Genomic DNA, 26,775 nt, shown 5'->3' on the forward strand with positions numbered 1-26,775 from the left:
TGTCCACAGATGTAGCAAAATGCATCTGCTGGGTGCAAGCAACCTCATGATGCCATCTAAATCAAATCAAAAAAATAACATAAACCGAAATGTTGGTTCGAGTCACCTGTGCTTTTATACTTGTATGACTACTATTGGACAGTCCGAGAACGTTCTAGAAAGTTCTAAAAGTTTCTTGAAAGTTCTAGATAATTCTGGAAAATTCAAGAAACTTCTGGACAATTCTAACAGTTCAAGAATATTCTAGAAGACTACTCAGTATTGAATGCGAATCGAGAATTTTCTCGAAAACAGACAAATTTCAAAATATCATTGTCATGATCACAAAAGTAAAGTTTTTGTGGAGCAACAGCTATTTTCTATTTTTTTTAGGCATAACAGGTTAGGAAAACACACTTTGTACCCAGGAACAAAATAAAAATAAAAATTTGTTACATAGTGATCTGTCTTCTCCACCAAAACACCTATGCACAACTGCGTCTTTCAAGAAGTATTTATTTCTTCTTGATTTCTGAATTCCTTTCTCACCATTTTCCGTTCTTATTCTTACACCGCCGTATGCTACAGCAGGCGTCAGCTAGTAAATATATTTCTATCCTAAGGACACTTTCAGATAGCTTAGTAAAAATTTCCAGTGAAGAATAACAATTAGGTCCACAGTGGTGAAAAGAGAGCACTTAATACCAAAGATTGAGGACTTTCACAGTCTGGTCTTGAGGTTCATAAAGGGACCCCTAGGAAGAGAAACAGACAACGTGTGAAGGGATGGCCTTAGTGCAAACGTGATTGGGGGTGACTAAGGGTGTGAACATGTGAGTAAGTAGTTGTGCTGTCACACATTCCGAGAAGACAATTAGCTGTACAGGAAATAGGTAAGGCCTCCATCAGTCGAAGGCGGCTTTGGAAAGCTGTCCTCTAGTTTCACTTGCTGTCGTTGTTTTTGTTGTTGCAGTTGCAGTGTCATTTGTGATAGATGAAACCAATGTGGGAGTGGTAGTCTCTGTTGCAGATGTCACATTTGTGGGTGATCTCAGCTCTATCTGTGGAGCAGTGTTGCTTTCTGGGGGCTCGTTTGTTCGCTGCTGCTTTCTGGAGTGTTTCTTCTCCGGACTTGAGGCACTGCTTAAAGATGCCACTCCACTTTGAATGATCTGCTGCAAGGTCTTCATAAGACTCAGGGCCTTCATGTCCTGCTCTTGCATACATGCCTGTAGCGCAACTGTGGGTGGCCTGCTGTTCCCTTGCCTGATGCCAGCTGGCCATAGAGGTTGTCTTTGGGGATGTGACCATCATCCATGTGGCGGACATGACTGAGCCAGTGATCGCTTGCATTGCCTGAGCAAGGTGTACCTGCTGGGTTAGCCAGTATGGAGCAGAACCTCAGTGTTGGTCACTTTGTCCTCCCAGGAGATACCCAGCAGAGGCATTGCTGGTAGAAGGTGTTAAGTCATTTTTCCTGCCTGCCATACCTTGTCCAGGTCTCGCTGCCATACAGGAGTGTGCTGATCACACAAATGCTAATGATAGCCATCTTGGTCTTAATTGTCACTTTGGTGTTCTCCCAGACGAATGTAGTGAGGTGGGCACGAGTTGTTCATCATTCAGGGAGAGGCTGTCGCTGATGGTAGAGCCCAGGTAGATGAACTGGTGAATGACTAATCAGCATATGTATATGCACAAAATTAGTTTAAAAGTATTCAGAACAAAAAAAGAGAACTATTGCGTTTCTTGACTTTACATTATAGTCCTGCCCGAATTATGTTTCTCCACCTTAGAATAAGGAAGCAGTTAATAATTATGAAAGGATAACCAACTGTTAAGTCGGGAAGGATTTTACTGCAGGCTGTCAATGCAACACATAATTGTGCCTTCACAGAGTTCACTGACACTCATACACATACACACACATTCTCACCCAGAAGAGCATATGCAAAGTCATTTTCAATATTTATATCATCAACCTCCTCATCAGAACTCTAGAGTGAACAGCTGGACCTCAGCCTCCCAAGATAAGCCTGTCCTGCTGTTTATTCCAAAAGAGTCTATCTGTGCTGTTTAGCATTGCCATTTCTAAATGTAGATCTCCTAACCTCAATTCCCTGTGCTCGAGTTTTAGCTTGCTCCTCGTTTTCCATGGACACACTCTTATAAATTGCATGCAATGATTATCTTGCTCTTTGATGTTGCTTCAGTTTCACTAGCACATAAACATGCGAACAAAAGCCTTGGACTCCAACTGAAAGGGGACAAAGAAGACCAGCCGTAGCTTGAGGTCTCATGTCCAAGCTTAAACTGATTTTCGCATTTTTGGAATTTGAGTAGCTGTACTATTTATATGTAACACATAAAAGAGCAGGAAGTACTTTTAACAATATTTAAATATGTGAAAGGTCACTTTTTGATAGAAGTGGTGCTTTAAACAGCAGATAGTTAGATTAAATTTAATTTGGATTTAACATTGCACACATCCTCACCATAATTATCCACATAGTATACACTATGTCTTCATTTTAAAATAAGCTAACTGGATAAAAAAATTCTGCGGTGGGTTGGCACCCTGCCCAGGATTGGTTCCTGCCTTGTGCCCTGTGTTGGCTGGGATTGGCTCCCTGTGTTCGGATTCAGCGGGTTGGGAAATGGATGGATGGATGGATAAAAAAATTAGTCACCCCTGGCTAAATCTTATCTAATAGTGCATAACTCCTCTGTGAGACCAAAGAACACCTGCGATAACTGTCTGGCATGGACGCCACCCATTTGTGGAATTAAGCAGCATCAGTTTTCATCTACTCTTTCAGCAATGGGTATGGCTTGTTTTGGACCTGTATTGACTGTCTGCAGCGATTCCTGCCTGGTGGCAAAGTGGCTTGCTGTCACAATGCATGACACACCACGATGGTCATTATCTGTGAGCAGAATCTTTCGATCGCATTCCTGGTTGACTGTGATGTCCACCATTGCTGGAAGATCCATTGACACACCCACAAAATTGGCAATTTCCTATAAACAGTGCCCTTTGGCATCGCTGAACCCAATGATCCCTTTTTGCCAATCATTCGCATCTGTTATGCAACCCATTTTTCACAACAACAGCAACAACAACATTTATTTATATAGCACATTTTCATACAAAAAAGTAGCTCAAAGTGCTTTACATAATGAAGAAAAGAAAAATAAAAGACAAAGTAAAAAATTAAAATAAGACAACATTAGTTAACATAGAATAAGAGTAAGGTCCAATGGCCAGGGAGGACAGAAAGAACAAAAAAAAACTCCAGACGGCTGGAGAAAAAAATAAAATCTGCAGTGGTTCCAGGCCACGAGACCGCCCAGTCCCCTCTGGGCATTCTACCTAACAAAAATGAAATAGTCCTCTTTGTATTTAAGGTTCTCATGGAAGGATTTGATGATGATGGTCATGCAGACTTCTGGCTTTTAATCCATCAATGTTGGAACATCACGGTGATTTGAGTAGATGGTGGAGGCCCTTAACCTGAAAATTGCTCCAGAAGTTGGGGAGCAGGTGTTGATAGCTGCACCCACCACATGACGAACTACCTGGATTGGGCAGCAGGTGACACCTCAGCACCACATTGGAACAGTGTGAGGTCCTGCCACCAACCCACAAGTTTGCCCTGTAAGTTAGAGGACCTGTTTGCAGGGCTGGATGCAGATTAACGTCATACACAGGATGAAGCCATTGCAGGTTAAGGGCCTTTCTCAAGGGCCCAAAAGGGTAGAGTCAGTTCTGGCATTTACAAGATTCGAACCAACAACCTTCCGATTGCCGGTGCAGATCCCTAGCTTCACAGGCACCACTCTGACCTACATGGTATTACTTTCCTCTAGCTTCTACTCTTTTCATAAGGTATATTTTAAATTTTAAAGATATTGCTTTACATTTTTGCTACATAGTGGACAAATTAATTAATTTCTAATAATTAACTTTGCAATGCACAGTATGGTTAATATTAATGACAAACAAACACTTTTCTGTCCAGGTAGGCTGCACAGTGACTAGCACAGTGATCCAGTGGACAGGTCCTTGAGCTTGAGCATGTGCCAAGCGCATTTATGCCAACTTCATTAGAAAGGAGCTTTGTTCTCTGAGAATTCATTAAGTAAGGTATTACTGTTTGCGTGTTTATGTATTTGTAATGTCTCTATCAAGCTGCGCTGCACTTCTGATAACACAGTCGGTATTGTAAGCTGTTTAACCAAACAATTTAAAATTTGGAAAAAAATATTGGGCAAAAATATTGAAATGTAGTGGTCCATATGGTATATGGATTTTGTAGATTCAAATATCTTTGTTCCCATTTGCATGATCTTCATTTTCTTATACAAATTCCTTTCAAACACTACTTTGTATATTGTGTGCGTAGATAACATTATACATATACACACTATATTAATATATATACATATACAAATATGGCAGAATGCAACTTTTGGTAGCTGAAAGGTTTGGGGGGGCAGCAATCCTAAAGGAGACCATTTAAAAAAGTGTGAGAGGAGTGAAGTGAGGATCGTCTCTTTGGTAAAGAAGCTGTGTTCAATCGGGCTGCAATAAGTGGTGCTCCTTTACTAGAAAGCTGCAGGCACTTTTATGCTGTTGTGCTAGAATACTGAAGCAGTTTATTGGGGTATTTGTGTTATACTCTGGGGCCTGAAAACACAGAAAATCATTAAGGGATACCTTCTTTTGCTATTATGGAAGGTAGAAACTAGGTGTAAACAGTTCCGAGTTCTTGTTTTGTTTTATTTTTATTTTTCTGTTTTCAAATAAACGGTGATCAGCTCTGTTGTAATAAGTCTTGATCACCGTACTCATCTTCCTTTGTTCCACTTTGATGGTTCATTAAAATATATATATTTATATATTGTGGCCTGTAGAGAGCATAACAGAGCCCCAAAACCCAAACACAATTACATTACAGCAGTACCAAGTTCAAATTCACTTATTTTTTATTTGAGAAAGTGCCTTACAGGTCTCATCTTCCAAAGCTTCAAAATACCATGCACAATTTTCTGTTGGTTTCTTTTCAGTCCTATACTTCAGTCCTGCAGGCGTTGTTCACCTCCTCCCAACTCCGAGTACAGGAGTGAAGTGAGGTAGCTCCTTTTATATAAGACCCAGGAGTGCCTCTGGTGCCACAACATTGTTTGGAAGGAGCACTTCTGGGTCAAGTAAAAGCCCTCCAAAGCAGGGAGACACTCATGGTGCCATGCAAGGCAGCATAATGGGACTACAATTCCCCGGTTGCCCCTCAGGTATGAACATGGGTGCTCCAAGAAAGGGAGACTGCCACCAAGCACATTGGTCCATTTATCCTATTACAGAAACCATTCCATCCCTGACATTGCTATTTCTATATATATATATATGTACATTTGGAGACAGCTTCCTTGGTGATGTTATCTGTGTGGCTACCCGCAAGGCATTCTGGTTATTGTAGTTCCATAGAACAGCCTTGTCAGGGAGTGCAGCAATTTCTCATCCCTGCTTTGTGGGACTTCCACTTGACCCATATGTCCCTATGTCGTGGCACTGAAAGAAATCCCGGGTCCTAGGTAAAAGAAGCCACTCAACCCCTTCCAGGCATGAAAGTGGGCAAAGCTTGCTTGGGATGTGGAAAGGAAGAGGAGGAGAAAGAAACACGATTTGTGATTATTACACTTCTGTTGCATTTGTGGAAGGAAGCCATAATAATAAAACATCTCTGTTTTAATGGGACTTGTGTCTGTGAGGTTGTGTTTGAGGTTGGGCAATCTCTGGTGCCCTCTAAAGTCCATTATATATATAATCAGTCCTGCTGACCTAAAATAAGAATGAGATTACTATCTTCCCTTTACACTTCTGTTCCAATACTCGCTTTGAGGTGGTAACCCAGGGAATGACCATTAAACCAACCGAGGGTGCAAGCGAGAGATACACAGATATACTTTATACATATCTGCATATCTGTCATGCATACCACTGGTATTAACATATTGTAGATGAGGATTTTCCTTTCTTTTGCAACATATGCAAATATATGTAAATCTTTGTATTACAGTTTATGCAAATCCTTCCTCACTTGCTGTGTAGTTTGTGGCTCATTGAGGAACCAGAGTATGTCAGATAATTTATATCTATGTTATTTTCTTCCTCTTGACGGTCAAGTCTGTACCACTGCTTTGTATTCATTCAACTCAGTGCTATTAGACTACAGCCGAGCGAAAGAGAATGCTGTGGCAACTTCATAAAGCGACAAGAAAACATTGACAGAGAAGAGAAAAAAAAAAGATTTACCATCCCCCCAAAACAAAAGCTCCGGATTAATTAGTCTTGGGGAATAAATGCAAAATAAAGGAGCTTTCCAACCCTGCTGACCTCATTCTTATGAAAAAAAAGAAACCTTCATGGATTCCGTTGGCCATGGCACTGCCTGGTTTGCCCCAGGTCAAATGTGAGGCATGAAGAAATGTGACTTGGGTTTCTATGGAAACCGGTGGGCAAACAGCATCACTGATTGACAGAAGTTCAATCATCTCGGTAAACGGAGCCAGCCATACTGCGTCAGTGCTGCCAAGAATAAAACAGTTGAACAGGGGGTCGCATTTTCAAAATTGCATCAAAAATGCAATAAAATGGTTGTTAGCATATAATAGCCTCCCAGAATATTTAATTTCTGGAATAGTTTACCACTGTTTCTTACATAAATTACTTGTGACATGAATAATGAATTTTTCCTTCCGTCAGGCTGAGAGAGTCAAGATTGTTTAGAAAGCAGTACTCATCCTATATCTCATAATCACTTGCGTTTGTTTGGTTCAGAAGGAGTGTATCTCAGCAATTCTAGTTGCAAGACAAAAGCCAGCTCACTATGAGACAGGCACAGTCATGCACAAAAAAATGTAGATTTACCATAGAACTCAATGGCTTTAGCCTTATTTTGAAGGCAGTCATGGGAGCACAAGGAGAATATTCAAGCTTCATATGAAACATGCCTCTTCTGACAATCTGGAGAAGAAGAGTTATATAGGCTAAAACAGTAAAGATTTGAAAAGGGAAACAGCATAATTATTCAGCATTTTCATGTGTCAATTCATTATTTCACCCAAATCATTATATTACAGGGCTGTGAATAGCTAGTAAAAACAAGCTAGGAACAGCTGTGGGCCATATGCATAATCTTATGTGTGACGAAAATCAAGTACATGGAAACCTTTGCAGACATAGAGGAGGCACTGCACACAAACGGTCACCAAACCTGGAATCTAATTCTGGATTTTGGCTCTATGAGGTAGCAACACTAATCAATGTGTCATCCTGCAAACCTCTTCAATATGTCACTGTAGAAGTGACTTCACCCTTATGATAAGTTAAACTTGTGTTTGTCTCTCTAGCACCATACAAATGTCCAGTAAGACTTTAGATTTGGGTATTGCAAAAATGCATCTATTACTCATTTAATATTATGTAATAAAATCTTAGTGTATAATTCCTTGGGTCTTCATAACTGTGTGAATTTCCCCTTGGGATTAATAAAGTATCTATCTATCTATCTATCTATCTATCTATCTATCTATCTATCTATCTATCTATCTATCTATCTATCTATCTATCTATCTATCTATCTATCTATCTATCTACTACAACATCAACAAGAAGAACAATTTATTGCTTGTGTAGCCCAAAATCACATAAGGAGTAACTCAACAGGCTTTAACAGGCCCTGTATTTTGACAGCCCCCGATCCTTTACCCCTTAAGAAAATAAGAAAAACAAAACAAACCTTTGAAGGGAAAAAATGGAAGAAATCTTGGGAAGGGCGATTCAGAGAGAGATCATCTTCCAGGTAGGTTGGGCATGCAATGGATGTCAAAAAATGGGGTAAATACAATACACAAAAAGAACAACACAAGTAATCCTCTTCACAGAGCTAGATGGCTAATCTTGCCATTGCCACCTCAGGTACAGTATATAATACAATACAAATGACAAGGCATAAATACAAGAATAGATTAGACCACACACTAAATACAGAAAGATCTCATGTGAGAATACAGATTTGTTCAAATATATCAAAAACAAAGTAGAAACTAATTAACATAAGTAAAAAACCATATCTGTCTATGAGGTAATTGTAGAACCACTGGCAGACTGTAGAAAATGAGTCAAAGAAGCCAGACACAGTCAGAGTCCTGGAGATCTTGGCCAACTAGTTGTCTCCACCCGATTGGCTCCGATTGAGTCAGTGCTGGACCAGCCAACCTGATGAAAGGACCCTTCTACCTGATGATTCCAGTGCTCCTTTTTCAAAGATGACTTTTCCATAGCTAGGCAAACAACTTGACAGTAGAGCAGTGGCACCAAGTGCCATATAAGAATACCGAGAACACAACACTTACAAAGCATCAGTGAAGTGTTTATTCATCTCTGTAATACGACTACTAAGACCTGAGGCACATTTCTTTTGATACTACATATTAAGAAATAATTGTATCATCATGTCAATGACACAATGCATAGAGACAAATGGCCTAGCTACTGATGTTTATAAGTGTTAGTAATACCAAAAGAAGCTTTTGTTAAGGTCTTGTTACATAAGAGTAAACTAAACTATACTAAATTAATGACCATTTGATTAGAAAGGCTGGCTTATAAAAAGGTGTGCCATTTTCCTGTCAATTTTACATTATATCACATATCATGTTAAAATAATTTATATAAAATAAAGTGTTACCAAATTTCCTGTTCTGAGTAATTGTTTGCAAATTTTATCATTCATGCAATTATGTTTTATTATAAGCCAGCCATTCTAATCAAATGGTCTTAAAAAAGAATAAATATACACATGCACAACTCTGCCTTATCCAATTCAAGACTCAGAGGTACGTAATCTAATCAGACTAATCTCTGTTGCACTGGACTCGAGGCAAGAAGCATCCTGGTGCCAGTCCATCGCAGGGCCCACTTGGGTGCACATCTACATTCACACTTCAATTTAGTTTAGTTACCAGTCCAACTAACATGCATGTTTTGGGGGATGTTGCAAGAAGAGCACCATATCCAGATGTGGGAGAACATGTGGACACCACACAGAAAAGAACTGGCCATGTGATTTGAAGACAAGACGTTAAATTCATGGTGCTTTTTTCTAGCACAAGGTTGTACTCACCAATAAATGTCAGCGTAACTTCAACCTGTCACCAGTAGTAATGGGGATGTTTCCCAGCAGTAACAAACCCCACTAAAGCCCTGGTTTGGATGTAAATCCACCCTTTCATTATTAAAGCTGAAGAATACAGGTCAGCATCAAATGTGCTGGAACTCAACTGGGCTGCATTAACTGTAAAGCGGCAATCAAATGTAGACAGGGTATCTCTGGAGGGTGTGGTATAGGGAAAAAGTTAAGTGACACATATTAAATTTAAGACATCTCTTTGTAACATTAATATTATTTAGAGCACTCTCATTATATAGATAGATAGATAGATAGATAGATAGATACATTACACCTTTCACCATGCTGTTTTTTCATTAGTGGTGTGTTTAACAGCAGACCCATTAAGGGATATTATAGGGGAGCTCTTGTGCCCAATGATATTACCCATATATGTTTATACAGCATTATCTTAACCTGTGGCCCTCCGGAGGTTTATTTTTCCCCTTATGACCCATCGTAAGAGTTTTTTGTTTTCCTTTCCTCCGTGTCAGCTGGTCAAATAAACACATCCAGGAATAAAAAAAAAAGTCCATCTACACCCTAAATCAACAGAAACCACTATGGACTGTTTTTTGTGCTTTCGTATCTTTTCAACTACTTTAATAACATCTAACTGTTTCTACTCAACGGGTTACCATGTACATATGCCTAGATAAAATATAGACATATACTGCATATATTTATTTTTATACATATTAATTAGATCTGGTTGTTCTACTGTCAACCTTAAAGTATAAATATTTTAATTAGAAAACCGTTTTCTGATATGAGTTAAGCGTTGTTTTGAACTTTAGTGGTTAAATTTTGCCTAGTTGATTTTGTATTTAGTATACTTACATTTATTAGAAATTATCACACGATTAATAATACAAATAAATGTGGCATATCTTTGTTTATGACATTATAATGTGCTGTCTAAATAAAGTTATTATAATTATTATTATTACAAATTACTGTGTCCACTTACATGAGCCAATATGGTGTTTTTATATTTAAACATTTCCTTCTTAAGCTTTCTCAAGTCCTCCCCAATAAAAATATCTGCTTTCACAAAGAAATCTGGACCAAAGTTTTAAAACTAATATAAGACACCTCAGTGTAAGACTGGCAAAGTATCTTTTTGGTTAGTAGTTAACAGTTCTCTTCATTAATATTCCAATTTCTGTCCACTTATTTTAAAAACAAGGTTCTTGCAGTTTTAAACTTTTCTTTCCTTCCCTCTGTGCCATCATCACAATGTTCCTGACTGGGACTCAGGCCAGACTTGCTATGGCACATACCTACATTGGAATGCAATGCAAAAATAAAGAAATGGGCAAAACTAAACTTGCATAGAGAATTCCAACTTCTGCAATGGCCTGCGTTTGATTTATGTGCAGGATGAGTCTGCTCTACTGAACCATTCATTATAGGTTGATAACTCGGCTTTCCTTATATATATTTTTGATATTTATCAATGTATTAATTGTTTCCAACAGTTAAAGGTTCAATTGGTCTTGTTTTCTATCCCAGCAACACGATGGAGTGCCATCAGAGAGCATATCCACAAACCCATCCTCATTTGTAATTTGCTGGAAGACCTAATGTGAACATCTATGGAAAGAAAGAGAAAACTGGAACACATGAAGAACATTCAGGCTCTACATTGACAAAGAGAAGGGGAAGACTGGAGCTCTGTTGACTTCCATAACACTGTATCACTCTGTTTTCCTGAAATATCCATTTATTTATTTTACAACCCACTAAGTTTTTTTCAGGGTTTCTCTGGGATATTTATAATGGAGAGGAGAACAAATACACACCAGTGTGAATAACATTGTGCAGTTCCTTCAAAACAAGAGGAGTTGGGCAATCATTGCAAGCAGCTCTTACTCAAACAGAAATATGGACAGACCAGTAGAAGAAAGTGACAATGTTATGATCTCATGAATGTGACCATCTTTTGATGACTTCTTTATTTAAGGCTGGTGGCATGAAGAAGGCCGTTTCCTGACAGCCCCAGGAGGAAGCGTTGAGGCTGAGCTTTGCTCGTCATGTTTCAGGCACAGGAGAGACAGTCCTGTCTTTCCACTGATAAACTGAACTAACACACACTTGTTGCTAGAAGCCCCTGTCTATCTGCCATGTTTGTCATGCCCCATTAACTCATGTTTAATCTCCGGTCTGATTTTACTACTGGTCACAACGGGACTGCAAAGAAAAGCTATGTTATGGCACAATAATCAGAGGCTAACAGAGAATTCAACTTGAAATGTAATCCGATCAGGAAAGAGCAAATGTTGTCAAGTTTTTTTACAAAAAAACTAGAAAATACAAGAAATATATACAATTTCTTTTTCGTCAAAGCGCTCTGAGGCAACTGTTATAATTAGCAGTAAGACAAAATTTAATTCAATTTGGTACAACAGTCAGAAGGCTTGTCAGACTCTCGTCCTTGCAAATGGTAGTGTCTTCATTCCAACTAAGCACTTAAGTCCTGTCAGGATCTGCAAGTGTCTGAGAACATTTTGGAGCATTTACAATATGTTTCCATATTTGCATTCTTTGTAATTAATTAATTTTTGTTTATATTTTAGTTTTTCTTTATTTGATGATGTAATTTCCGTTAGTTGACGCTTTTTACAAAAAAGCTGTTCCTTATGCAGCTCTGCCATTGCACATGTGCCAGTTGCTTATTTGGCAGTCATCATGTTATCATGTAGTGAGCCCATCCAAACTTTTAATAAAAATAAAGGAAAGAATTTTGCAAAATTATTTAAAACAAATAATTGAAATAATTTCTGGTTCTCAGTGTTCTGACAATGGAGAATAGAAGGACAGCATCCTAAACCTGGAAACTGGAGAGAGGTCAAATGCCTTTAGATTTAAAAAGCCAAACATTGTCTTCAAAATGCAAAACAAAAATGTTTCTTGAAAAGCTAAGCACAGAGTCTTTAGCCATTTAAGTAAGAATAATAATCACTAAACCCCGAGTTGATAAGTTGAAAGTGCCACACTCACCACTGACCCTTATTCTGTTACATTAATGATGTCCAGTGGCCATACCGCCCAGCAACACATCTGCTTTGACAAAATGGTGGTGCCTGCTAAAAACAAAATGGAGTCACAGTAAAGTTCAAAATATCACAATAATAAGATCAACCAAGTTTAAACAAAAGTACTATTAAAAGATATATATTTGATTTCTCCATTATCAAAAATCATACTCCAAGATTAGCACATCTAAAGAAAAGCTTTTTATGTTACAAAAAATCCAGATAATTCAGAATAATGACATGTGACTACTGGGACTCCTAACTGCAGTTGTTGCTTTCCCCCTAAAGTAAAGTTTGCCCCTTTGATTAATCTCTGCCTGTCTTCTGGTTTCAGTTTCTGCTTTAGCGATCACATTCTCTGCCACTCAGAAAAACAAAGCCATCAATACGTATTTTTGTGAAATGTGTTGCCTGTTGGTCCAATCCCCACTTATAAATCAATCCTTTGCTGGAATCCAATTTTTCGTCAGTATGGTGTGTCCTACTTGAACTGATGCACAAGCTTAAGCAGAGAAGTTACATTTGAGAAATTAAGAAACAGACTGGAACGTACAGTATCCACCAGTCTGCACCCTGTCTGTTTACAGCAGCCTGCCAGCTGTTTCTTCTTTTCCCCCTAGCCCATCACAGTTACCTCAGGGGAGATTTAACAATTCTAACAAGGTTCTTGAACTGTGAACCTAAATAGCTGCAGACTTTGAAACCTTTATGTAATTAATCTCTTGTCCTGTACCTCTAAGGATGCTTCCTTTTCTCTTTTTATAATTGACTGAAATGGCTGAGAGAACATATAAGGATTTTGAAATTATGGTTAGAAATATTGATGCAGGAGTTGTGTTTTATTTGTAAAATGTTATTTCAGTCAACATTGTGATTTAGCGATCAAAGGAAGTGGAAAATAATGGAATGTTAGGGTGGAGCAGGATGAAAATATGGTTGTTGTTAGTACGATGGTTTCCTGCAGATTTGAACAAATTTGCAATTTTTAAACATTTCTGAAAGGAAAAGACAAATCTCTTCATTTTCATCCCTTCACTTTAGACAGAGTATTTCTGGTATGAAGTCTATAGCAAAAGCAAATTAAAGAGATTGCTGCTGGTCTCCAGAATAAAATCTCTTAAAATTGTCTTCTGGCATCATTCAGCTGCTATCACTTTTTATTTATCGATATTTTGATTAAAACCACAATGCATGTATCGTAAATTCTTTGACTCTAACTCCCAGTGGACCATGAGGATGGAGTATATAACATCAATCAATCAATCAATCAATCACCAGTAAGTTTTCTCTCTAAGTAGAAGTGAGGCCAGTGAGTGCATTGTGGACTGTCGAGAGTATTTACTAGGTTTTCTCTGCTCTAGTCTTCTTTTACAGTACACCTCTCATTTGATTTTCATTTACTGAAAGAATTGGGCAGGTGAAGGTGCCAGGTGGCTTGTTGTATTTTGTTGTGCATAATCTCTCTATTATAATAAAAAATCTCGGGAGACGAGACTTTTTATCCTGTGATGAGACGTGATCTTTTGAAGAGAGACACTTTCACATCCCGCAAGACGAGACTTTGTGCCAGAAATAAAAGACAAAGAGTAGATGATAAAGTAGAACGACGTAAAGAATTCAAAAACGTTGGCACGATACACATGCAGAGCAGTTTAGAGATAATGGAAATAAGAAAATTTGAAAATCTCAAAAAAATGATAGTAAAGATCGCATTAGCGCAAACAAATGAAAATTATTGCTTGAAAATGAAAAGAGATCAAATATATTGTTTGGATTTAAACTTTAGGTTGGAGACTTGTAGATTGTCTAATTTGTGTTGCCATCAGGGAAAAGTAGTGTTTCTTCCCAATGAAGAGGTGTATCAATGAGAATTAAAAGATTGGTTGTTTGGTGAAAGTGAAGAGAGAAAATTTCAAGCCCCGAGAGACAAGACTTTATGCAAAGAGATTTGGAAAAGTCCTGCCCACATAACCATGCACACGGTTCAATCATTTCTCATTTGTGTGAATGCTAATGTCAGACACAGTTTATGTAGAGAGAAAGAAACAATATTCACTCACAGGCAGTTATATGTTGCATTGTCACAATATAATTCCAAACACGGAATCAAAATTCAATGCGATATTGTCGAAAAGGCCATCAGGGAAAAGTAGTGTTTCTTCCCAATGAAGAGGCCTAACTGCGAGAATTAAAAGTTTTTTTGTTTGGGAGCGGCAGAGACGCGAAGTTGCTGGTGCGTAGTGCAGGCAGGGGGGTTGGTGAGCGAAGTTTTTAAGAAAAAACAAATGATTGTTTCACATGATGGTGGGACCACTAATCATAAGTGCGAACCCTTTGTAATATACATTCATCCTTTCATTCATTTTTTAAATGACTTTTTAAAGTACAGAAACATAGAAACATTTTAGGTTGTCAGTGGAAAGCCATGTGAACAAAAGGAGAATCTACAAAATCTGCATAAGTATTGACTTTACTCAGATTTCCACGTTTATCTTTACATCTTGGATTTATTCTGAGTTTAGGAGTGTCTGAAGTTTCCCATAAGTAAAATATTTAATGTTTTCTTATCTTTTTTTAAAAAAGAAATCTGGTCCGAGCTTTTGGATAATTGGTGCAGTAGGCTTCACTGAGCCTCTTATATACTGTATATAACTTTTTATAATCCTGTCTAATTTTAATGTGACCAGGTCTATTTTGCCTCTTTTTTTATATCAGAAATCAATATTTTTTGTGGTAAGTCAGAAATATTTGATTCCTTTCACAATCATTTACATTTAACCTTGCTCTGATTCAATAAAATCTTTTGAAAGGATGCTGTAATAAAGTTCTTCTATTATGTTAAGCAAAATCATTTACTTAGCATGTTGTGTGGCTTTCCTGACTTCATGACCCAAAATTCTAGCAACAAGTGAAACAAAGGAAAAGCATGTGTTATCTATAAATAGTGTTCAAAAAATCGAAGACATGATTCATATTGACCTTTACACTGAAAGAATGGCCTCTGGCCAGTGTTTGGCACAAAGCACAAAAGCTAGTACCTTTAACAGCTGTCGAATTGTCCAGTTTCTAGTTTGCTCCATCCAATTCACAGTCACGGGGGACAAAGGCTTTCCTGACAGCATGCTGGGGCAAAGCTGCAAAGACACATATATGGGGTGCCACTCCAGTGCTGGGCACATTTATCTGTGTACCCAAACTCAACACATGTGAGAGCAACCTAAACATACATACATGCCTTTGGGAGGTAAGAGAAAAACAGAAAACATGCAAGTGTGCCACCCAAGCTGTGATTCAAAGGGTATGGACTCATCCTGTAGAGGACATTTAGCCATGTCACCAGCTGATCACTTTTCATATAGTGTCTTTCAAGGCAGTCTGTCTCACTTTATGCACTATTTATACTACTTTTCAAGCCTAGTCATAAAAGACTTCACTGCCAAATAAGGGTTATAATACAACACAACTCTAAAGTGCCAACTGTTACCTTAATGAAATTGAGGCCTAGACAAAGCAACAAAGGAGTTCGGAAACTTTATGTAAAGAGGAAACTTCAGACTGATCCAGCATAGGTTTATGCTGCTTTTGTAACCTTTTCTTTATAAGTTTATACTCAGCTGGTCACAAATTAACTAACAACTGGGCAGGAATAAAAATTATTAGCTCAGCCAGACGTTTATGAGAATGAAGCACATGGAAAAATAAAAACTGTGACAATTAGTCATGCCGCTGGAGCGAAAATAGAAGACGAAGAAAAAAACATTGCCTCCTGCTGCCATAGTGGGTGTCAGGAGGAATCAGGCGTTGTCACTGTGGAGAGACATGAGGTGCTGAAAGAGTGTGAGACGGCAATCATCTTGGCAAGGCACTTGCGTCAGTCTGCTCAGTGTAAAGGACTCCGCTGGGGTAAATGCATTCTGTCAAGCTTAAGCTCTATCTGGCAGCCTTTGCAAATTTCCCATTCACAGCAAAACACTGTTTGCTGCAACACCTCATTAATTCATCAGATTCGGCTCAGAGGTTGCATATGCAAAACTTTCCTTAAATCCAATAATCTGGCAGGCTATGCCAGGTGCTCCCTGTGTCACCACTGAGGTCTTGGCAGAATGACCATTCATACCTTTCATATTATCCTTGCTGACTTTAAATATGCTGTTCAAGTCAAGTGCATGACCGTCTGTGGTATGCTCTGGCACATTCATTTCATTAATATTAAAATCAGTTTCATCTTAGTTGTTCCTATTTATTAACTCTATTTTAACAAGGCTGTAAACAGCATAAGGATTTCTTAATATAGGATATAACAAGGTACTGAGAATTTTTCAAGCACTTGAAAGAGTACCACATCAGTAGCATGTTGTTAAAGACTGTTTAGTATTAGACAGACTATCTGTCTGTCTGTCTACCTCAGATAGATAAAAATAATAATCATGCATTAATCATGTAGTGTGTGTTTTAGCCTGACACAATGGTAATGTGATCAGAAAGCATATGCTGCCATGACATATTCTTATTTTTATGGAGGACTTTACCATAATGCCATGTACTGTGGTTGAGGATTCAGGTGATAATCCTTATAGAGTACCTTGCAAAATTTTTCACTGCCTTGACGATTTCTCTAATTTGACCGAAGAACACATCCTCAACATTCATTTTTTTTTCCTCTGTCATATTTTTATTTCAAAGCACTGAAACTCAGAATTAATTTTTTGTGACATTGTGAGAGGTTAGAGGCACGCGCTGATACAGCACATTGCCACACCCACCACATGACGAACCAACTCAGGATCCCAGATTGGGACCCAAGTGTAGCCATGCAACGGATAACACCTCAGCACCACACAAGTTCAGATGGAATGGAACCAGTGGCTGGTGGCTGGAGTGCCAATGCTGCCACCAATCCCCAGGTTTTTCCCTGCAGGTTGGAGGGCCTACATGCAGGGCTGGATGCAGATTAACGTCATACCCAGGATGGAGCAATTGCAAGTTAAGGGTCTTGCTCAAGGGCCCAACAAAGTAGAGTCACTTTTGGCGTTTATGAGATTCAAACCAGCAACCTTCCAATTACCAGTGCAAATCCTTAGCCTCAGAGCCACCACTCCGCCCGCACTCCGCTGCACTGTGTTAGAAAAAAAACTTGAGGAAATGAAAATATGCAGGTAACCCAAGTAATTGGTCCCTGTGTTGTGGAAGGTGTACGTTTACACAGGAGCACACAATTACATTACAATTGGCCTTGACTCGTATACCAGAAATAACTACCACATTTTCTGGATAAAATGCCAACGTTGCAGGTCATCATTTAAATTGTGAAGCTGGAAAACGGCATTGAAAGGAGAATTTTAAAAATTTAGATACAAAATAAAACAAATGCTTAAATTAAGACAAAACAATATCCAAGTGTTTGGATGCTCAAATGGAATTTGTTCAGTTATTATGCAATTTTGAAGCTATGTCAAACAAATGGGAAAAGTGGACTCTCAAAATAGTCTGTACAGATAAGATGTAGACTTTTCAAAGAAGCCACAGAGAGGTCCATCCAATCAGTTTGTAGGAGCTGCAGAGTTTAGTAGCTGAGACTGCAGTAAAGGAGCAGTAGTCAACAATGTCAAGAACTCTGCAGACCATTGGCCTGTATAGATGAAGCCATTACTTTTTAAGAACCATGTGAAGACACATCCAGAGTTTACCAAAAGCCATGAAAGTGACCCATTTGAGATATGGGAAAGTTTATGTTGTCAGATGAGACCAAGATATTCGTTTTGCCCATGGGTAGCACCATGCACTTTGCTACATTAACACTTTGAATGCGTGGCACAAGTTGACACATAAGTCATTGAGCCTGTTGAGGTGCGATGTATGAGATAACCCATACCTCAGTATACAGTCACTATAGATCCAGCCAGCATGCTGGTGATCTCTGCTGTCATGTCTCAGTTACCTTCTACAGTGGTGCCATCTAGTGGGTCGCTGTAGAATATTTTTTCATGGCAACAGCTTGCTGAAATAGAGTTTGGGAGCATGTGCTGATAACATGTTGCCGCACCCACCACACGATGAATCCAAAATAATGTTATAAATAGACAGCTAAACAGTTATGTCATTGCAAAATAGGTATAAAGCTACTGATGTTTTTTTAAAAAATGACCGTAGATTTTGTTGCAAATTGAATATTCTGATGATAATGACAGTCATTTGGATGATTTGGAAACTGTAGGCTCTAGTACTGATGCAGATAGTTGCCGCAAAAGCGTTTCTTCATTACAAGACATGTGTCACGACTTTCAGGACAAGGTCAGTACTACATGGACATTCTGCTGACAAGGTGTCCGACCTGTCATGACTGTCACCAACTACCAAATGTGCTGTGTGCAACAAGCATGGACCACAGAAAGAAATGGGTTATATTTGTGGCATATATGCTTCTATGCCTACACTCTGCGTAGTGCCATGCTTCAAGTACTCTCATTCAAATGTAGACTTTTAGTCATGTTGCTGGTGAAAACAAACTACAACAACAACAACAACATTTATTTATATAGCACATTTTCATACAAAAAGTAGCTCAAAGTGCTTTACATAATGAAGAGAAGAAAAATAAAAGACAAAATAAGAAATTAAAATAAGACAACATTAATTAACATAGAAAGGAGTAAGGTCCGATGGCCAGGGTGGACAGAAAAAACAAAAAAAAAACTCCAGAAGGCTGGAGAAAAAAATAAAATCTGTAGGGGTTCATGGCCACGAGACCACTCAGTCCCCTTTGGGCATTCTACCTAACATAAATGAAATAGTCCTCTTTGTAGTTCGGGTTTTTCACGGAGTCACTTGATGCTGATGGTCATACAGACTTCTGGCTTTTAATCCATCCATCATTGTTGGAACATCATGGTGCTTTGGGTAGATGGTGGTGGCGTAAGCCACCACCAACAGGACACCGGAAAAGGAAACAGAAGAGAGAGTAGGGGTTAGTACAGATTTTGAATGAATAGTTATTAAAATGAATTAGATATACAGAGTATCAGGATTAAATTACAGTGAAGTTATGAGAAGGCCATGTTAAAGTAATGTGTTTTCAGTAGTTTTTTAAAGTGCTCCACTGTATTAGCCTGGCGAATTCCTACTGGCAGGCTATTCCAGATTTTAGGTGCATAACAGCAGAAGGCCGCCTCACCACTTCTTTTAAGTTTTGCTCTTGGAATTCTAAGGAGACACTCAGTTGAGGATCTGAGGTTACGATTTGGAATATAAGGTGTCAGACATTCCGATATATAAGCCGGGGCGAGACTATTTAAAGCTTTATAAACCATAAGCAGAATTTTAAAGTCAATTCTGAATGACACAGGTAACCAGTGTAGTGACATCAAAACTGGAGAAATGTGTTCAGATTTTCTTTTCCTGGTAAGGATTCTAGCAGCTGCATTCTGCACTAGTTGCAAACGATTGATGTCTTTTTTGGGTAGTCCTGAGAGGAGTGCGTTACAGTAATCTAGCCGACTGAAAACAAACGCATGAACTAATTTCTCTGCATCTTTCGATGATATAAGAGGTCTAACTTTTGCTATGTTTCTTAGGTGAAAAAATGCTGTCCTAGTGATCTGATTAATATGCGATTTAAAATTCAGATTACAATCAACAGTTACCCCTAAGCTTTTTACCTCCGATTTGACTTTTAATCCTAATGCATCCAGTTTATTTCTAATAGCTTCATTGTATCCATTATTGCCAATCACTAAGATTTCGGTTTTTTCTTTATTTAATTTGAGAAAGTTACTATTCATCCATTCTGAGATACAAGTTAGACATTGTGTTAGCGAATCAAGAGATTTGGGGTCATCAGGTGCTATTGATAAATACAGCTCTGTGTCATCAGCATAGCTGTGGTAGCTCACGTTGTGCCCTGAGATAATCTGACCTAATGGAAGCATGTAGATTGAGAAGAGCAGCAGACCCAGGATAGAGCCTTGTGGAACACCATATAGAATATCATGTGTCTTTGAGTTATAATTACCACAACTAACAAAGAATTTTCTCCCTGCCAGGTAGGATTCAAACCAATTTAAGACACTGCCAGAGAGGCCCACCCATTGACAATTCTTAAGAATATTATGATCAATGGTGTCAAATGCGGCACTCAGATCTAAGAGGATAAGAACAGATAAATGGCCTCTGTCTGCATTTACCCGCAAGTCATTTACTACTTTAACGAGTGCAGTTTCTGTGCTGTGATTTGTTCTAAAACCTGACTGAAATTTATCAAGAATAGCATGTTTATTGAGGTGCTCATTTAACTGTATAATGACTGCCTTCTCTAGAATTTTACTTAAGAAAGGCAGGTTAGAGATGGGTCTATAATTTTCAAGAGCAGAGGGATCGAGATTATTTTTCTTAAGTAGGGGTTTAACTACCGCAGTCTTAAGACAGTCTGGGAAGACCCCCGTATCTAATGACGAATTTACTATGTCAAGAACATTATCACTAAGCACGCCAGATACTTCTTTGAAAAAATTTGTTGGTATTGGGTCAAGGGCACAGGTGGAGGGTTTCATTTGAGAAATTATTTTATGTAAATCAGGTAAATCTATCCTAGTGAAAGACTTTCATTTGTTTATTATGGGGTACTGGGGTTTAGGAGGATCCTTAGTGTTGGGGAGATATACTATGTTATTTCTAATATCATTAATTTTTTGATTGAAAAATACAGCGATAGCCTCACAGGTTTTACTGGAAGTACTTAGGAGGCATTCCTTTGAGTTACCTGGGTTTAACAGATGATCAATTGTCGAAAATAAGACTCTGGGATTACTAGCATTGTTATTTATAATCTTAGAGAAATAGCAGCGCCTCTCAAGACGGACTGTGTTATTGTATTCTGTTATTTTAACTTTTAATATTTCATAGTCAATAGTTAGTTTAGTTTTCCTCCATTTATGCTCAGCTCTACAGCATGTTCTCTTTAAATCAGACACTCTTTGGGTCTTCCATGGTATAACAATGCTAGAAGATTTTTTAACTGTCTTTTCAGGTGCAACTAAGTCAACAGCAGCCCTCACTTTAGTATTAAATCTTTCCACCTTACTATTTACATTCTCCTCGCTATTATAGTTGGCACTATAAACGGACTGATTGGTTAGAATGTTTGAAAGTTTTAAAGCTGCTGATGAGTCAAAGAAGCGTTTTTTAACAATATGCTTCTCATGAGTGTTTTCTATCATTATTTCTATATTAAAGAGTAGAAGAAAATGGTCTCATAGACCAATATCAATGACCTGCTTTATATCAACTTTTAGTCCTTTAGTAATTACTAAGTCTAACGTATGACCTGCTTTATGTGTAGGCTGATTAACGAGCTGTCTCAAATCAAAAGAGTCCAGGAGGTTCATAAATTCTTTTACTTTCTGGTCACATTGATTATCTATATGAAAATTAAAGTCGCCGACTATTAAGAGTGTGTCATAGTTCTTAATTAAGATTGACATCAAGTCAGAGAATTCCTCAAAGAAAGACGCGTTGAATTTTGGAGGTCTATACACGGATAATACTAGAACGTGAGAATCTCCCTGAATAATAATTGCGAGATACTCAAAAGACTTGAATTTACCAAAACTGATATTTTTACATTTTAACCTGCTTGAGTAAATGTTTGCTAGTCCTCCACCTCTCTTTCCTTGGCGATCAGCACGAGTAAAACTGTAATCCGGAGGCGCAGATTCGATTAAAACAGCTGCGCCATCTGAGCTAAGCCACGTTTCACTTAGTGCAATAAAATCTATTTTTTTATCACTAATAAGATCGTTGATAAAAAACGTCTTGTTAGTTAAAGCTCTAATATTTAATAGTGCCATATTCAATGTTTCGTAGGAGCAGAGATGAATACTATGTGCGTTATTGATATATGGAACAGGAATTAAGTTATTTTTATTAGCGCCGCTCTGCGTGTATTTTTTGTTTAATCTATGATATGTTTTTATAGGTTTAATACATTGTTCATCTAAAGTAGTAACTTTAATTAAATTATTGGTGTTTATGCCGTATTGCCTAGATTTTCTATGTGCATTAAGATTGGTTATTACAGTATTTATGTTGTGCACTTTTATGGAAGATTTTATTAAACAATTATCATGACCAAGCACAGGAGTGGCATTTCGGAAGGGGTTAAAAGCAGAGATAGATAGTCAAAATAAACGAATTACCTTGGATATGTTTTCGGAGAGGACCCGGGCACCGAAGCTATTCGGATGCAGGCCATCTCGCTTGAAAAAACGCGGTCTTTCCCAAAAGAGGTCCCAGTTGTTGATGAAACCGATGTCTTGATTCTTGCAGAAGCCCTGCAGCCAGTTGTTTAAACCAAGCAGACGACTGTAGTACTCGTTTGATCGTCTGACGAGAGGGAGTGGACCCGAGATGAAGATCTTTGCCGATGGGGTCCTCTCCTTTGTGTCTTTAATTAATGCAGTGAAGTCTGCCTTGAGGATCTCGGACTGTCGGTGCCTTATGTCGTTTACGCCAGCATGTAAAACAATTGCTCCAACTGCCCTGTTCTTGTAGATCGCCGGCGCACGTCTCATCACATCTCGGACGCGAGCACCAGGAAAACAAGAAACAAAAGATTTTCTATTAGGGCAAGTGATATTGAGGTTCCTAACAATAGAATCACCTACCACTATTACATCACTAGGAGCTGAAGGCGAACTGGGGACGCTTAGAGGGTCAAACCGGTTCTGCGTTACGATGCTTGCCTGTGCCGATGGAGGTGTTCTGGCCTTGAACCCCCGCCTGCATTGCTGAAATACACCGAGGTCATCATCGGTGTCGCTCCTACGAGGCGCGGGGGTGAAGGTGACTTGAGCGGCACAACGCGGGGTTGATGTTACGCTGATAACAGATGGCGAGGACGGTTTATCCAACAGCCGAGCCTTCAGATCTCTGAGGTATCTTCGTCAGTTTCCTCATATTTTTTCATTTTCTTACATTTTTGAGTTTTGACAGAGCCACTATTAATAATGAAACCATTGCTTTTTAATACATTTTTTATGAATTTTGATAACATTTATCATTTATTATATATGCATAGTTGTACTGTATACTGCAGCATCCTGGTAATTTCTGAAATGTTTTTTATGCCTCCTCAGTTTGCTATTCCTCCAATTTTAATGTCATCAGTGAATTTCAGAAGTTTACTAACTACACAGGAATCAAGTCATTAATATAAATCAGAGGGACTTCACTGGTGACCTCACTTCCTTGTGGAGCATTCTCCTCTTATCTGTACTCTCTGTCTTCTGCCAGTTAATCAACTTGAGATCCCGTTTGTAGGATACCTCTGATTCCTCCAGCTTCTAGTTTTAGAATTGATTCTGGCTGTTATTTAGTACTTTTTTTTTATATAGACACTTGAATATTCATTTTCATATTATAGTTTCCATAATTTTGCATGACACAGAAGTATGACTTACTGATCTTAAATTACCAGGATGCGTTTTGTCTCCCTTCATGAAGGTTGGAGTCACATTTGCAACTACTTCTCCTTTCTGATGTGACTTCTAAAATGACACATATGACTATTAAGGGTATATATAGACAATGTCTTTCTTTTCTCCCAATAAAATTGGAAAAATCCCACCAGGTCAAGGGGGTTTTCTTAGCATTGAACGTATCAAGCCATCTAGCACATTTGACTCTTCCATTTTTAATTCTGTGAGCTTGGAGCTTGGTTTTATTTCTGCAAGGGGCATGCCTTCTATTTCCTCCTTTACAAATACTTTGGTGAAATAATTGTTTAGTTAATTTGCTATTTCCTTTTAACTTTTAGTGCTTTTTCTTTTTGTGTCACTCTGGGTTCTTAAACTGTCTTTTATCATCTTCTTACTAGAGAAGTAATCAAAATTATTTGGCAGTTTCGTAATATTCGTCTAAAGTGATCTTTTCAGTTTTACCTTTATAATTATGCCCTTATTTATTACTTTTGGTTGATTTTTTTAGTTTTTTTGCTTTATTAGCTTTTTGAGCCTTTGTTTTAATCTTTGGACCCCAGCCCCATTCACCTCCATTTTAAAGCACAAGAACAGGCTAGTATTTTTTTTAAATGTGTAAAAAATACTTCACTTTGGAACACTGTGTTATGATGCAAATTAATGTTTACTATTATTGTAAAGAAGCAACTTTGAATTGAAAAATACTGAGCTTATCCTTTAAAAAGTGCCGTCTGCCACTTGTTCCAGTGACACACTAAACTTCACTTAGTTGCCAACCTCTGGTGAACTTTCTTGACTATAACAGATGTGCTGAACTCACATGTTACACTGAGTAATGGTGAAGTTAAGGATTTGAAATTCTCCATTTTAGACCCTACTCATTGATGTGTTATGGTGAGGGTGTTCTCTTGCCACATGCACAAGTTCACATCATCAGTTCTTTTGATTTTAGCCATACTGTATAGGTCCAGAATACTTAATCAACACTATTTCCTCAGTTAATCTGCATTTCTCCAGTATGCACTCACCGTAACTTAAGATAAGATCTATCTGAACGTTCAATGCAAACATAACAGACTAAAGGAGACAAAACATGCATGTGGAAATAAAAAAATATAATCATGATTTAATTCTTATTCATGCTTTATCATATTATCTGGTGAAAGTAAATAATTTATTTTTGTTTAAACTACATGATCCTGGTTTAAAATGACACTTACCTTTATTACACTTACTTATATTTCAAGTTTGAGGCATAAAGTAATGACAGATGACTTGTAAACATGAAATGATAATGAGACAACATGTGAAATATTGGGCAAGAATATACTCATGAAAAACAAACTGACTGCTAAGAATCAATGTGTTTTTTTTTCCAAATGATGTTGCTGATTTTATTTCGCTTTGCTTTCTTTGCAGAATTATGGCCTTGAGACCGAAAACCTGAGAACTCTTTCCCACAAACTCAATGCCTCAGCCAAGAACCTGCAGAATTTCATTACAGGAAGGAGGAGAAGTGGTCACTATGACGGCAGGGCCTCCAGACGGCTACCTAATGACTTCCTGACCTCAGTCGTTGACCTCATTGGTGCTGCCAAGAACCTTCTAGCCTGGCTAGACCGGTAAGCTCAGCACACTCAGCACTGGTGTGAAATATTTACTAATGAAGAACTAGGTGGATGGTTGGGTTTTGAATTATTTCTTGTAATACTTTAGAAACAGTATGAAATACTCTGTGGTTTAAGGGTTTGTAAGATGAGGGGGAGCTGGGGGGGGTAGTGTAAGTTGTTGCTCTTAGGCTGTCTCCCAACCCCATCAAAGCTTTATTAGAGAATACCGTGATGCAGGGATGATCATAATGAGTAAGCGCAGTACAAAGTCAACAAACTTTTAAAATAGCACACACCTACTGCTTTTCTAAACCTAGCTAAAAGGTAGACTTCTCTCTTCCCACTGGTTTGGACGCCCACCTGCCTAACTCACCTCACAGCAGTCACTTCCAACAACACCATTGACTCCTTTCAAAATTGTGGCCTCTCATCAGTCAAGCCCTTTATTTGAATCATCCTCCAAGTCCATACTCACTGGTGGTCTGGATAGAAGGTGCTTTTAAGCTCCAGCCAGGAATTACCTCTGAGGTGAAAGCCCTAATCACTTTTTGGGGACAAGATTGTGCTCTGGAAGTCCTGTGGCTTTCCTCATACAGCTTCCTAACTGCATCCTGTGTTCCTGTGATATTTAGCGTTAGGTAGCCATCCCTAGCCATTGTTAGCCTGCACCATCCCCCAGTATACTGAAGGAGGTCAGATCTAATAACCTGGGCCTCCATGTTGCCTTTTTTCAATCTGAAGAAAATCCAACCGATTATCATTTATTTCACCCTCCTATTATTTAGCACTTTTCTTCCTGGATTAACAACTACTGGGAGCTTCAGTAATATTACAAGGAGCACCACGTCCTGGCTGTATTCCCTCCTCTGCCCTGGCATGATGATAAGTTTTAATGTTGACAGATCCAATGTTTGTTCTATTGTCAGGTTTTCATAAGGACCTATATACAGTAGGTCAGTCCCTTTACCCTATTGTGCAGATCCTAATCAGATGCTCCTCTATAAAGGGTCTCTAAAGTAAACAGGAGTAATCTCCACTCTTTGATCTTGTCACATCTGGACTACTGCAGTTCCCTGCTGGAAGTGGATTCAGCATCTGTCACCAAGTCCCTGCAGATTATGGAAAATGCTGGGGCACGTCTGGTGTTCAACTGGCTGAGGCGAGCATATCTCACTCCTATCATCAGATCATTCCACTGGCTTCCTGTAGCAACACATATTAAGCAGTTCAAATCCTTGATTCACCTAAATATGTGGAGCCATGTGTGAGGTCCTATGCTTCTTCTAGACCACTCAGGTCTGCTGTTGAACTATTATTGTTGAATCTAGCACTCATCTGGTGGAACATGCCCGCATCCTTCTAAACTGCTGACTTCTTCAATGCGTTTACTAAGTGTTTGAAGACACGTTCGTTTGGTGACTTTCTGATATTACTGGTATTAGTT

At 38.5% G+C, this 26,775-nt stretch overlaps 1 protein-coding gene across 4 annotated transcripts in view; it reads left to right on the forward strand.

Moving 5' to 3' along the window:
• si:ch211-26b3.4 (connector enhancer of kinase suppressor of ras 2) overlaps nucleotides 1-26,775 on the forward strand; it is a 597,975-nt gene that overhangs the window by 223,562 nt on the left and 347,638 nt on the right. For all 4 annotated transcript variants that reach the window (XM_051935079.1, XM_051935080.1, XM_051935081.1 and 1 more), the window contains exon 3: nucleotides 25,141-25,343. In XM_051935079.1, the coding sequence (XP_051791039.1) occupies nucleotides 25,141-25,343 (203 nt within the window). The remainder of the gene's footprint in view (nucleotides 1-25,140; nucleotides 25,344-26,775) is intronic.

The sequence above is a fragment of the Erpetoichthys calabaricus genome, chromosome 12 (assembly GCF_900747795.2).
Source record: "Erpetoichthys calabaricus chromosome 12, fErpCal1.3, whole genome shotgun sequence".
Lineage (NCBI taxonomy): Eukaryota > Metazoa > Chordata > Cladistia > Polypteriformes > Polypteridae > Erpetoichthys > Erpetoichthys calabaricus.